The sequence below is a fragment of the Clarias gariepinus genome, chromosome 18, assembly GCF_024256425.1.
Source record: "Clarias gariepinus isolate MV-2021 ecotype Netherlands chromosome 18, CGAR_prim_01v2, whole genome shotgun sequence".
In the NCBI taxonomy this organism is placed as follows: domain Eukaryota; kingdom Metazoa; phylum Chordata; class Actinopteri; order Siluriformes; family Clariidae; genus Clarias; species Clarias gariepinus.
The window spans coordinates 30,207,501-30,221,636 of record NC_071117.1 but is presented as its reverse complement, the minus strand read 5'-3'; the positions used below and the strand labels follow the sequence as shown (position 1 = coordinate 30,221,636).

General features: G+C 45.8%; 1 protein-coding gene across 2 annotated transcripts in view; it reads right to left on the bottom strand.

Moving 5' to 3' along the window:
* Positions 1–4,465: 4,465 nt before the first annotated feature.
* lratb.1 (lecithin retinol acyltransferase b, tandem duplicate 1) overlaps positions 4,466–14,136 on the bottom strand; it is a 12,480-nt gene continuing 2,809 nt past the window's right edge. The window contains exons 5-20 of one of the 2 annotated variants that reach the window (XM_053477505.1): positions 13,970–14,058; positions 13,460–13,559; positions 13,253–13,296; positions 12,908–12,985; positions 12,191–12,387; positions 12,024–12,088; positions 10,425–10,531; positions 10,114–10,216; positions 9,715–9,814; positions 9,569–9,608; positions 9,427–9,478; positions 8,477–8,594; positions 7,037–7,120; positions 6,812–6,935; positions 5,852–5,942; positions 4,466–5,029 (exon numbers count right to left, since the gene is read on the bottom strand). In XM_053477505.1, the coding sequence (XP_053333480.1) occupies positions 4,955–5,029; positions 5,852–5,942; positions 6,812–6,935; positions 7,037–7,120; positions 8,477–8,594; positions 9,427–9,478; positions 9,569–9,608; positions 9,715–9,814; positions 10,114–10,216; positions 10,425–10,531; positions 12,024–12,088; positions 12,191–12,387; positions 12,908–12,985; positions 13,253–13,296; positions 13,460–13,559; positions 13,970–14,058 (1,467 nt within the window). In that variant the 3' untranslated portion in view covers positions 4,466–4,954. Of the gene's footprint in view, positions 5,030–5,851; positions 5,943–6,811; positions 6,962–7,036; positions 7,121–8,476; positions 8,595–9,426; positions 9,479–9,568; positions 9,609–9,714; positions 9,815–10,113; positions 10,217–10,424; positions 10,532–12,023; positions 12,089–12,190; positions 12,388–12,907; positions 12,986–13,252; positions 13,297–13,459; positions 13,560–13,969; positions 14,059–14,136 lie in introns of those variants that run through there. The other variant, XM_053477506.1, reaches the window with a different exon arrangement.

The following is a 14,136-nucleotide window of genomic DNA, read 5'->3' as shown; positions in this document are numbered from 1 at the left end:
TAAACACAAACAAACACACACCTAAACACAAACATCTAAACACAAACATCTAAACACAAACACACACACCTAAACACAAACATCTAAACACAAACACACACACCTAAACACACACACACACACACCTAAACACACACACACACACCTAAACACACACACACACACACACCTAAACACACACACACACACACACCTAAACACACACACACACACACCTAAACACACACACAAACATCTAAACACAAACACACACCTAAACACACACACCTAAACACAAACACACACACACCTAAACACACACACCTAAACACACACACACACACCTAAACACACACACACACACACACACCTAAACACAAACATCTAAACACAAACATCTAAACACAAACACACACACCTAAACAGACACACCTAAACACACACACACACACCTAAACACAAACATCTAAACACAAACACCTAAACACACACACACACACACCTAAACACAAACATCTAAATACAAACACACACACACACACCTAAACAAACATCTAAACACACACACCTAAACACAAACACCTAACCACTCACAAACCAAAACACACACATACACCTTTAAACACAAACATTTAAACACACACCCAAAAACACACAAACACCTGAAACATCAATCATTCATTACCCTGTACAGGACTATACAGTGCCTTGAAAAAGTATTCACACCCCTTGAACATTTCCACAAAAAGTGTTTTATTGGGATTTTATGTGAAGGACCAACACAAAGTGGCACATCACTGTGAAGTGGAAGGAAATCGATAAATAGTTTTCAAACTTGTTTACAAATAAAAATCTGAAAAGTGCTGTGTGCAAACTCTACTCTACAATCTTAGACCTTCACCCCTTTACTCTGATCCCCCTGACTAACACACAGTGGAACTGATCACCTTCAGAAGTCTCCTCATTAATAAACAGACTCGACCCGTGTGTGATTTAATCTCAGGATAAATACAGCTGTTCTGTTCAGCCCTCAGAGGTTCCTTAGAGAACATTAGAGAACAAGCAGCATCATGAAGCCCGAGGAAGACAGCAGACAGGGTCAGGGATAAAGGTGTGGAGAAGTTAAAGCAGAGTGAGGTTCTAAATAAATATCCCAGGCTTTAAACATCTCACTGAGCCCAGTTCACTCCATCATCTAAAAATGGAAAGAGTACGGCACAACTGCAAACCTACCAAGATATGGACGTCCACCTAACCCGACAGGACGGGGACTGAGAGCATCAATCAGAGAAGAAGGGAAGAGGCTTATGGGAACTCTGGAGGAGCTGCAGAGGTCCACAGCTCAGGTGGGGGAACCTGTCCACAGGACGACTGTTAGCTGTGACCTCCACAAATCTGGTCTTTATGGAAGAGTCACACACACACACACACACACACACACACACACACACACAGTGGAGGTGAGACTGAAATCCCAATCCCAAAGACACCTGCCTTGTGGGTATTTTCCCCCTGGACCTGAGAGGAGCGGAGGGAGAGACAGGATTGAGGATGGAGGGAGCTGAGGAGGAATGTGGGAGGAGCAGGAATGTGTGTGTGTGTGTGTGTGTGTGTGTGTGAGAGAGAGAGAGAGTATTTTAGGACATGTTTACTCTTGCAGCGTAATGAAGCCGCGGACGTCTCAGAACCTCTACTTTCACTGACAACAGCCATCTGTCCAGATCTTTCACCAACCCTATTTACAGTTATGTGTGTGTACGTGTGTGTGTGTATGTGTGTGTGTGTGTACGTGTGTGTCTCAAAAAACTGAAAGACATGTGCAGTGTAAGAGAGAGAGAGTGTAGAGACCCAGCTCTCAGTGAAGTGTTCTGCTCTGTGGTTCAGGTTCCTCACAGGGACAAACACACACAGTGTCCATTAAATGTCCTGCATCCATCCACATGTGTGTGTGTGTGTGTGTGTGTGTGTATAGGCTGCACTAATTTATTTAAAAAATCATATTGTGAGTATATTGACACATATTGAAACTTTACAATCTTAGGCTTTAATTACCCAGAATCCTCCTCTGCTAAAGTATTTTTTTCTGAACAGAGAGCAGAAGATTAACTCCACTCTGCTCTCAGCTCCACACACACACACACACACACACCATTCGCCCCCCCCTCCCCCTCCCCCCTTGTGTGTGGGTGAAGGAGTGAGACTCCATCCTGTGTGTGTGTGTGTGTGTGAGCAGAAACAAAGGCACAGTAAGGGTTAGAGCGGGTCCTTTAGAGGGGTTTAGTGAGGGAGCCTCAGGGTGGAGAACACACACACACACACACACACACACACACACACAGTGAGCTCTGGAAGAGACGCCGTGATAAATTACTGCAGATTTATCTTCATTTCTTCTCAAGTGTCACTGAGACCGTGAGAGAGAGAGAGAGTGTGTGTGTGTGTGTGTGTGTGTGTGTGTGTGTATCTGCTCAAAAGGGTGTGTGATAAATGAATTTGAATTGTATAGAAGTGTGTGAACATGCAGGGCATTAAAACCCGCCTAGACACACACACACACACACACACACACACACTCTCCCTCTGCTCCGTAACTTCCTGTGTGAAGAGTGAGTAGATAATCTAACAGGACCAGAGTTCAAAAGGTTTATGGCTTTAACATCACCTCAGTGTCTCCTACAGGAAGAGTCACCGCCACAGCATCTTCAGGAGCTTTAACCCTCAGTACACACCGATCACACACACCGATTACACACACCGATCACACACTCACGGTCCTCACTGTACACGTATGACTGCGTGGTCACCACCAGCTCCACCACCACCATCAAGTTTGTGGATGACACCATCGTGGTGGGTCTGATCACTGACATCAACAAGACGGCCCACAAAGAGGACATTAGGAATCTGTTAAACTGGTGCCAGAGGGACATCGTCCGCCTGAACGTCAGTAAGACCTGCACTCGATCTACAGCAGGCGGTGCTGGACCAAGGCCAGGAAGATAGTGAAGGACCTCAGCCACCCCAACAATGGACTGTTCACTCTGTGGAGGTCAGGAAAGTGATTCCGCCCCCTGAAGGCCAACACAGAGAGACTGAGGAGGAGCTTCTTCCCGCAGGCGATACGGTCCTTTAATCTCAATCACACCACCACACAGTACTGACCCATTTTTACACATTACAACATTTATGGACAATTTAAAGACATTACACATCCACACATTCATGCACATTTGCTCTCACTCCTGACATTTCTGTTTAAATTCTGTGTCAATTTCCACAAGATTCTATATTTTGTACATTTTTGCCAATTTTTTGCTGTTTTTTTATACTTTAAATTTTTTGTTTTTATTTTCTTTTTTTTTTTATTTTGTTTTAAGGTTAAAAAAAAAAACAAAAGCTATAATTTATTCTTATTTTTTTCCATAATTAATTTCTTATTGATAATCTTGTTTTTTAAGGTCACTGGCACTGTGTATAACTGTGTATGTGACAAATACACTATTCATCACACCAAACACACACTTATCCCACACTGATCACACACTCATCCCACACCAAACACACACCAAACACACACCAATCATACACTAATCAGATGCACTGATCACACACACACTGATCACACACCAAACACACACTGATCACACACCAAACACACACTGATCACACACTAATCACACACCCAACACACACCAATCATACACTAATCATACGCACTGATCACACACACACACACTGATCCCACACCAAACACACACTGATCACGCTCATCCCACACTAATCACACATCAAACACACACTAATCACACACTAATCACACACCCAGCACACACCAATCATACACTAATCATACGCACTGATCACACACAAACACACACTGATCCCACACCAAACACACACTGATCCCACACCAAACACACACTGATCCCACACCAAACACACACTCATCACACACTGCTCACACATTTGTCACGCCTCCTCCCTGTCAGCCAATCACAGACCTGAACAGCTTGTGGACTCGGTCTCATGGTTGAGGTTTAGGCTTTTAAACAAAAACAAACCCCTGAAGTGTGTGTGTGTGTGTGTAAGAAAGAGAAACAGGATCTTTCAGAGAGAAACAGTAATAATCGTGTCTGGACTGGAGTAAATTCTATCCCGAGGGTCCAGATGAAAGAGGGGGAGTGTTCCTGGGGGGTGGGGTGATGGGGTGTGTCCACATCACATGTCCATCAGTTTTAATAACAGGAATGATGTTCAGGTGATCTCACACACAGAGGAATGTTTTACATTAACATCAGTCACACACCCTCATGCTGTGATGTACATCTCATCTCTCTATCTGAGGGCAGGTGAGGGGGAGGGGCCTCGCTCAGGGGCCCGACAGGGGCAGCTTGGTGGTGCTGGGGTTTAAACCTGAACCACTGAGCATTTATGTACCTGGAGTGTAGACTTTCTCACACACACACACACACACAGTTTACTAAAATTAATACACATTTAGTATTTATTAAAATGCGCACAACTAACAGTGTGACTCTAACATCATTATGTTTCACACATACACACACACAGATGTGTTCACAATCTGTATACTGCACTGCATTCTGGGAGTTTAAGTCCAGCGTGATCTCCACTCGACACTCCTCATTAACACGATGAACCGCTTCATCACTGGTCATCCTGAGAGACAGCGTGGCTTCATTTAACCTCCTAATAAACTCCACTGATCATCAGAGCGCCCCCCGGTGACACCACAGGAATAATGAGGAGCAGCAGAATCACTGACCACGCCCATCTGAACTTATGGAACATGATTCAGGGCGGGTTTAACTTTAAACTCCTAATTTTGAGGAATAATTCTGAGTGTTTATATAAAGAGTAGAGACAGTTAGTGTTTAAACTCCTCGACGTTAATCAGCTCCTGTTACTGGAGTCACTGGTTCAGTCACGCTGACGTGAGGTTCAGGTGCTTTCATCAGTTCACCAGTGAGGTGAGGTCGGGCAAACCGCTCAGTCTGAAGTCCAGCAACATCTGTCCATACGCTTTTCCCTGAGACACAGAGACACAGAGACAGTTTAATAATCAGAGTTAGACTTTTCTGTACCAGAGAAACCCTGGTGCGGGTCTGAGACCCTGAGTAACGTTCTTAAACAAATGTAACTGTCGATAGTTGGTGACATCATGGCATGTGGAGTTGCCCCGCCTCTCTGTGCTTGGGCGTGGCACTGTCAAAAACCCACAGGGTACGAGCCTCACACTCTGACCCCCGGCCACGAGCAGCGCTAACATCAGGGAAGGAGGTGTGCTGTGGTGTTGGGGGCGTGGCCACTCACAGCTCTCTAACATTGGCGTGGTCACACCCGTGCCGGGGGCGTGGTCACACACATAGCTCAGTAATGGAAGTGAGAGTCAGGTCAGTGGGTGGAGTTACACACCTGAGAAGGACGTGGCTAATTGTGTGTGTGTGTGTCGCTGTGACACGAATTTATATTTCTAGTTTTAACTCAATAAACCTTTAAATCAATTGTACAACACAGACACACACACACACACACACACACACTATTGTAATTAACCACATTCTCTCTACCCTTTCCCACTTTACCTCCCTTTGCAGAGCAGATCCTGACCACGCCCCAGCTGTTTGACTACGCCCTAGCTGTTTGACCACGCCCCCAGCTGTTTGACCACGCCCACGTCAGACTTCTTAGTTTTCTTACCTGCTGTAATTTATATCTTTAAATCTTTAATATTTTTATTTATGCTTTGTTTCAACAGGAAAATTCATTAAAGGACATAAATAAATTAAATATTCATCTTTATTGTAGTTAGCACATCTCTAACCTGTGTGTGTGTGTGTGTGTGTGTTACCTGAGGGTCACTTCTTAAAGATGCCACCCCTCCCCCTCCAAGTGAATTCTGTATCAGGAAGTTTAAACCGCAGACTCCGGGCAACTCGAACCTGAGAGAGGGGGAGTTAAACACACACACACACACATACACACACACATACACACACACACACAGTGAAGGTTCCAGATGGTACACAGATGTGAAAAATTCCTGAATAAGGCGAAGCTTATTAGAGTTTAGCGGAACCTTTACTGCTCCATACAATCTTACCCCCTTCACACTGTTACCCCCGCCTCACGCTCTTACCCCCGCCTCACGCTCTTACCCCCTTTACACTGTTACCCCCGCCTCACGCTCTTACCCCCGCCTCACGCTCTTACCCCCTTTACACTGTTACCCCCGCCTCATGCTCTGATCCCCTTTACACTGTTACCCCCGCCTCACGTTCTTACCCCCGCCTCACGCTCTTACCCCCTGAGCGTTACACTCTTACCCCCGCCTCACACTCTTACCCCCGCCTTCACACTCTTACCCCCGCCTTCACACTCTTACCCCCGAGCGTAACACTCTTACCCCCGCCTCACACTCTTACCCCCGCCTTCACACTCTTACCCCCGCCTTCACACTATTACCCCCGCCTTCACACTATTACCCCCGCCTTCACGCTGTTACCCCCGCCTCACGCTGTTACCCCCGCCTCACGCTCTTACCCCCGCCTTCACGCTCTTACCCCCGCCTTCACACGCTTACCCCGAGCGTAACACTGTTACCCCCGCCTCACACTCTTACCCCCCGCCTTTACACTCTTACCCCCCGCCTCACGCTCTTACCCCCCGCCTTTACACTCTTACCCCCGCCTCACGCTCTTACCCCCCCTTCACGCTCTTACCCCCGCCCCCCGCACTGCTCGGTTGTACACAGACTCAGTGGTAAATTCCCAAGTCTTGTGATTTATAATGAACACAGCGCTCCTCTTACCGCGTGACTGACGGCTCATCGCTCTCTTCCTTCTTAATCAGGTGCTGGAAGAAGCTCTCCACCGCCTCAGCAGTCAGAAACTGCTTCAGGTACGGGAAGTAAAGCGGGTGTCTCGCTATAACCCCTAAAACACAATAAGTACACGGAAATCTGATTTACATTAATACTTTCCCCTTTTGGGACCTTTTGTGAGTACTACAGTGAACTCCACCTGATGATCCTCACCAATGTTGGCAGAGTCTCCTTTATCTCCACTGCGAGTGTACGCCAACTCCTCCAGTCTGTAGCTGCAAGGGCCGCTGGGCAGGTCTGAGGGACACAAGCACCGGGAGAATAACTCGTACACATCCCCACTCCTCCTGACCACCAGGGGCAGTGTGTACAGGACCAGTCTGATCCCGAACCAGTAAAACCTACGGGTGGAGCCTGGAAGGCCGACGTCGGCGGATCGTTCTGGAATTTCTTTCAGTAGTAATGAAGTATCTAAATAACCGTTCCGACCTGACACTTATGCCACACCCACTCACCATGCCCACTCACCACACCCACACAACCACGCCCACTCACCGAGATCACTCACTGCGCAGGAGAAGTAAGGCTTCAGGTTTATGGTTTAATAAGTTATCACTCCTCCATCATCATCACGGAGAGCAATTACTAATTATTAACAAATAAAAATAACAGACGGTGTTGAGGAAATAATAAAACTCAACTTTAGCTTAAAAACTCATTTTCTTAAGAGAACACCTCCATAGCAGTTAATAAGCAGAAATAAGAGTATAATTTTTTATTATAGTTTAGTTTAAAGTATATAATATTATTATTCCACATGTAGTTTATATTTATACTGATTAAAGTTTCTTAACAGAACCCTGAGAGAGGAGACGGGTACTGTCCTGAATAAATAAACCACAGGGATCTCTGTGTGTGTGTGTGTGTGTGTGTGTGTGTGTGTGTGTGTGGGAATGAATAGGAGACCGGTTTTGCATTCCGATCGCTGTCTTGAGAACAGACAGAAAGCTTGTTTTTAAATATTCTGAGTGTGTTGAAGCGAGACGTGACGATGTGTCTGTCTCTCTCTGTTACTCTACACTCTACACTCTCAAGCATGTTAAAAACCTTTCATCATAAAGTTCTGGTCAGGATTAAAGTTATATTAGTGTGTGTGTGTGTGTGTGTGTTGGAGGGGGGGGGGATTACCCTCTCCCTGCTGCTGCTCATTAAACTGAACCACAAAGTAGCTAAAGGACAAAGAGCTCACTGCTGCTCACATCAAAACACCACTGAAAGAGGACTTTTCAGTGGAGTAAACACACACACACACACACACACACACACACACACACAAAGCCCCCTGGGAACACGGCTGTATAGACTGAGCTCTGTAAAGTGAGCAGCGATGTTACATAAGAGTCTTTACGGAGTAAATTCCGTCTCTCAGTGTTTAATTCTCTCTGATTAAACTGGTTTAAGAACTTTCTTTATTAATGACTGAGAGTGTGTTATATAAACTCATCAGCTTTAAGAGTGTGTGTGTGTGTGTGTGTGTGTATGTGAGAGAGAGAGAGAGAGAGGGAGAGAGAATCATGTTCTCAGAACAGAGAAAGGAGTGTGTGTGTGTGTGTGATATGCCTGATGATAATATAGGACTTTAATTAAACACACCTGTAGGAGTGTAGGGGCGTGGCTCTGAAAGGTCAGAGGGCATGTGAAGGTCATCAGGTGAGGAACTCTGTGTCTCTCTGAATGTCTCAATCAGGTCTCCGTTAAGGTGGATCTCCACCTAGAACCAATCAAAAGTCAGTAAGAGATCCACTACATCTCTCTCTCTCACACACACACACACACACACACACACACACACAGAGACACCATGCTAAATCTGATGAAAATTAGGCTGCAGACATCTACACCTCAGCACCGCCCCTCAGTACCACACCTCAGCACCGCCCCTCAGTACCGCCCATCAGCACCACACCTCAGCACCGCCCCATAGCACCGCCCCATAGCACTACACCTCAGCACCGCCCCTCAGTACAACCCCTCAGCACTACACCTCAGCACCGCCCCTCAGTACTGTACCACCCCTCAGTACCGCCCATCAGTACTGTACCACCCCTCAGTACCGCCCCTCAGTACTGTACCACCCCTCAGCACCGCCCCTCAGTACTGTACCACCCCTCAGCACCGCCCCTCAGCACCGCCCCTCAGCACCGCCCCTCAGCACCGCCCCTCAGCACCGCCCCTCAGCACCGCCCCTCAGTACCGCCCCAGGCCGCAGTACCGCAGGCAGGGAGGCGCATGGTCATGCAGGTCGTGAGACAGCTGTTCACTCTTAGGTGTGTAAAGCAGCAGGTACCATCACCACTGACCCCAAATCAGCTAAGAAACATCAGCGGCTCCATCAGAGAGACCACGGTGCCAAGCGCGAGCTAACGGCTAATCATAACACGGCTAATAATAACGCAAATGCCACTGACAGCAGACACGTCACGTCTCACCTCCTTCCACCTGCAGAGGAGTGAAACTGTACAGAGTTTATTATCATAAAGGTACGAACCGTTCACACTCACAGTCTGTTAAAGGACACGTGTGTGTGTGTGTGTGTGTGTTACTGTCAGGTCTGCTTTGGGATGCAGGAAGAAGAAAGGCTTCAGTACAGGTGACCTACAAGTGAACACACACACACACACACTCTTAACTTTACAACTTTTCCTGAACACTTAGTAAATTAATACACTTTTATAAAACACTCACACTCGAGGTCTGCCTCCGACAATTCCTGTGAGCCCAGGAGCTGTTGGGTTACAAACAAACAAACAAACAAGATGTTTACATCTTGACAACCCTGGAATTTTGCATGTGAGGCAGGACATACACACACACCCCGTGCTGTACCGTACCCATGCCGGTTCCTGCTGGAGCCACCTCCCTGGAGAAGAACTCCAGAGCTTTCTTCTGCTTGTGATGGACGGCGAGCCAGAGGACCGCTTCCCGAAGATCCTGCAGGAAACATCTGCATCAGCACCATCAGATCTAACATCATCACACACAGCTGTGAACTTCACCTTCACCAACAGCAGAACTGGAACCTTCTCCACGCTAAGCTGAGTGGGTTTGACTCGAGGCCCACTGGGTGAACACGACTCGTTAGCTTTACTAATCTAATCTTAACATGTAACACATTAATCACACGATTACTGCGTCACTTAATTAAACTTTTAATCACAGCTTCTAACACACACACACACACACACACACACACACACACACACAGTAGAGGCATGTGAAGCTGAACTCACGGTGCTGACTGCGTGTGGGCCGTACACATCCTCAGTACCCAGAACCTGAATGTTCACATCCCTGTAGTCCTCCAGTCCCAGCTGTCGGAACATCTGCCTGGTCCTGAGGAGAGCGTGTACAGATTAATAACAGACAATTAAACACTTACACACAATTAAAACTGAAACCATGCGGTGGATTTTTCTCTATTCTCAGAAATCTTAAGAAAACATTCCCGTTAGCAAAAGTATTTACACTCTGCTCTGTTGTTAAACTTTCTCAATTTATCGGTGTTGATGGTGAAGCGAGAGCAGTGTGTGATTATTCAGACCTTTTGATGATGCTCTCTGCGGTCCTTCTGGCTTTCTGTGCAGCTCGCGGTCCGGCTACAGGACACACCGCCGTCGCTCTGAACCCATCCATATATGTAGCACAGACCTGAGGAACATCATAACTATGCGTCTGTACACCGCTTGTGATTTTAGGGAAAGTGTGTGTGTGTGTGTGTGTGTGTGTGTGTGTAGAAGTGAGAGTCGAGGGGGCGTGGCTTGGGACACTCTCTGTAGTTGCCGTGCCCCCTCCATATGACCCTCACAGACACAGAGAATGTTCTTGATGTTTGTACTTCAAAGTCACCAGTTAGAGGACCCTCAGGTTGGAGAGCTGGGTCCTGGATTGTTTGAGAGGAGGCTGTAACCTTTAAGCGTCGTGCTTCATCGCATGGTTTTAGGCCATGTTTAAAGAGGAGAATTCATTTTATTTGACATGATTTTCACCCTCGATTTTCCACGTCTCGATTTCTGATTGGACCAAAATCGAGTAAACAAAAGTGAGGGGCAAAGCGGTTCGGCACAGGTACCAACAGGACCCTCATAACTCACAAACAGTGCGTTTTTTTTTTTTTAACTACGATTCAGATTCCATAAATAAATACTTTAAATATATTAGACTGTGTGTGATGAATATATATGAGTTTTACTTTTTGAATTTTAGTTAATAAATAAATAAACTTTTAGATGATATTCTAATCTTTTAAGATGCACCTGTAAGTTTTGCGAGGGCGATACGGACCTTAGTCCCGAATCAGAAAAAATGAACTGTGTTGGTTGGATTCCTTACAGAAATAATTCTCCCTAGTAAACTGAATTCCCAGCAGGGAAGAGAAGGTCTGCAATAATCCCCAAAGTTTTTGTGTTTTCAGGGCAACCTGCTAATGAGATCACTATAAAACCAACAACTCAGCTTTAAAGGTGAAATAGATCCGAAAGTGTAATTTTAAACATATTCATGTTCCAGTAAATGGAATAGAACAGTGGACAAAATCCACTGTTTAAACTGGTAAAAGGTTCTACTAAGAGGCAGACATGTGCTGGACTGTCTCATCCCAGAACCGAGCAGAAATCTTGACGTCATCAGACTTCAATCCTTAAGCACCACCTCTACTATAACACACAGCAGGAACTTCGGCTTGTCTTGATTTTTTTTTTTTTACATTATAAAGGGTGCCTATAATTCTGAAAGACACACTATGGTTTAATCACAGATATGTGTGAAACACAATAATAGCTCTGGCTGTTCCTTACACAGGAATCACCAGGGAGCACGTGGTACGATGACATAACCCCCACCCCAAATATTATTATTATGTATTCAATTCTAAACAAACACAAGAATGCTCTGCTGACTGCTGATGTGTGAACAGATTAGAGCCCCACCTGCAGGATGATAGGGGAACTGCAACATATTACCTCTTCCAAAGTAAACGTATAGAAACATCATCATGTTAAAAGTTGACTTTGGCGTCAGCGTGGCGATACAGATCCAGATGAACTGCCGTATGTAACTGAATCTTTTCTCCGTCTCTAATAACCCACACCTGAAATAAATATGATTCACATTTCTGTTAGATGTTTATGAATAGAGGTGTTACCTTATAGTCACCTGATGGTGCTGATCCTTTGGCTCCGCCCACCCTCACTGCTCCTCCTTCAACACCTTCAATCATTATGAATTATTATTAGTGGAGATCAGGATAAACACATCTGTAGATAAACTGTTTATTTGTAATAGTTTAGATTCCTCATCGCTCCTGCTCACCTGGAATCTCAGCGATGGTGACGTGAGAGAAGTCGCAGGTGACGTCAGGCAGGAGGTAGTGGCGTGGATCTCCGATTTCATACACTAACTGTTCCGCGACCGTACCGAACGACACCAGGCCGCCGGTCCCGGGAGGTTTGGACAGGGTGAAGGAGCCGTCACTGCAACACTCCACCACCGGGAAACCGATCTTATCCCTGTGGAGAAAACCATGGAAACACCAATAAGTCTAATCTAAAGATCTCTGTGATCTGACTGAATAGACTCCAGCTTTAACCAGTGCTGAGGGAGTCACTTCATCAGTTCAGTTATCAGGTCACACAGACCGGCGGCCGACCCCCAGGAGATTCGAACCTTACTACAGAGAGATGTACAGGTCTGAACTGTCAGCGGAACCATTTAATTCATAGTATAATTCAGCATTATGTTCCACGCTGGGATTCAGAATGACATCATCAATGACTTCTGCAAGAAAAATAGCAACAGCGCCATCACCAGGCCCAATTAATTATAATTTTTTTCATTTAGTGTGTTCTTGTCTGTCTGTTTACACGTCACAGTTACATTAGTACATCACAGTACAGTACATCACAGAGCGTGACCTTTGAGTACCGTTACACCCCTTAATATAAAATATATATTTTGGTCAATCCAAATATCCACAGAGTGACTTTACGTAACGAGCCACAGGTGGAACATCACCAGACGTCCTCGTACCAGTCAGGGACCGTGTGCCAGTCGGTGAAAATGCCCCCGGTGACCTGGGCTCCACACTCGATCAGGTGACCTGCCAGGCTGAAGTAAAGACACCGGCGTGTTAATCATCAGAATCATCCGGAACACTTTATGTATAATAGCAGCGATGAAACAGTAAAGCTGCACATTAAACATCTAACATCGTCTCAGTACATTTAAACACAATCAGATACTCTAGATCCGTGACCTCTAAACTCACATTACACTAAATTATTCTCTGTTTAGCTTTAACAGTTCAGCCGCTCTTTCGCTAACACCTGTACAATAGTAGTGTGTGTATATTGTGTGTATAATGTGTGTTTTTACCTTCCAGCAGCCAGAAGGTCAAAGTTGTTCTTCTCCCAGCCAAACTGTAACAACACACACCAAACATATTTAAAAATAAAATGCTGTAAACACTATATTTCCTAAACGTCCTACATTCACAGAGCAGCTTGGTGTTGAGATCCTCCAGATGTGAGTCAGTGAGTCTTTCTCCCATTCTTCCAGATGTGTAGCAGTAACAAACCGTACCGAGTGCATCAGGGGTCCGAGCACCACGGCGCTGTCCACACACCGGCCCGTGATCACGATATCAGCCCCGAGGTCCAGACAGCGCTTTATTGGGGACGCGCTGGGGGACGGGACGGGAATCAGCACATCAGTCCTCTGTTATACTGACAGTTACATTAGATATTTGTTTAGATTTAGACTAAAAAATAAACTGTAAAAAGTAGTTTTGTTCAGATATGAGGCAGTCACATGGTCAGGACAGGACGAGACAGTGTACTCACATCCCTCACACACACACACACACACACACACGAGACTAAAATCAGTCCTGAGTCTGGGCTCAGTTTTTAGTAAAGAATACAGAACCACCAGCAGGGGCAGAAGAGAGCACTGGTGAACTGTGAGGGTGATGAAGATGATAATGATGATGATGATGATGATGATGATGGTGTGTCCAGTATGTGTGTGGAGTTTAACTACATCCCACAGCTCAGTATCCAGTGACTGATGATGTTCAGTGTATAAACTCACCCCAGGTACGCGTTCATGCTGTGTACGCTTTTGGGAAGCGCTTTGTTTTCCTGAGTCTCTGCCGTCTTCACCGTATTCAGAGAGTCTCTCTACAGAGAGGAGGAGAGAGCAGACAGACCCAGAGTGTTCACCGAACCAGAACCAGAGTCCACACACACACACAGACA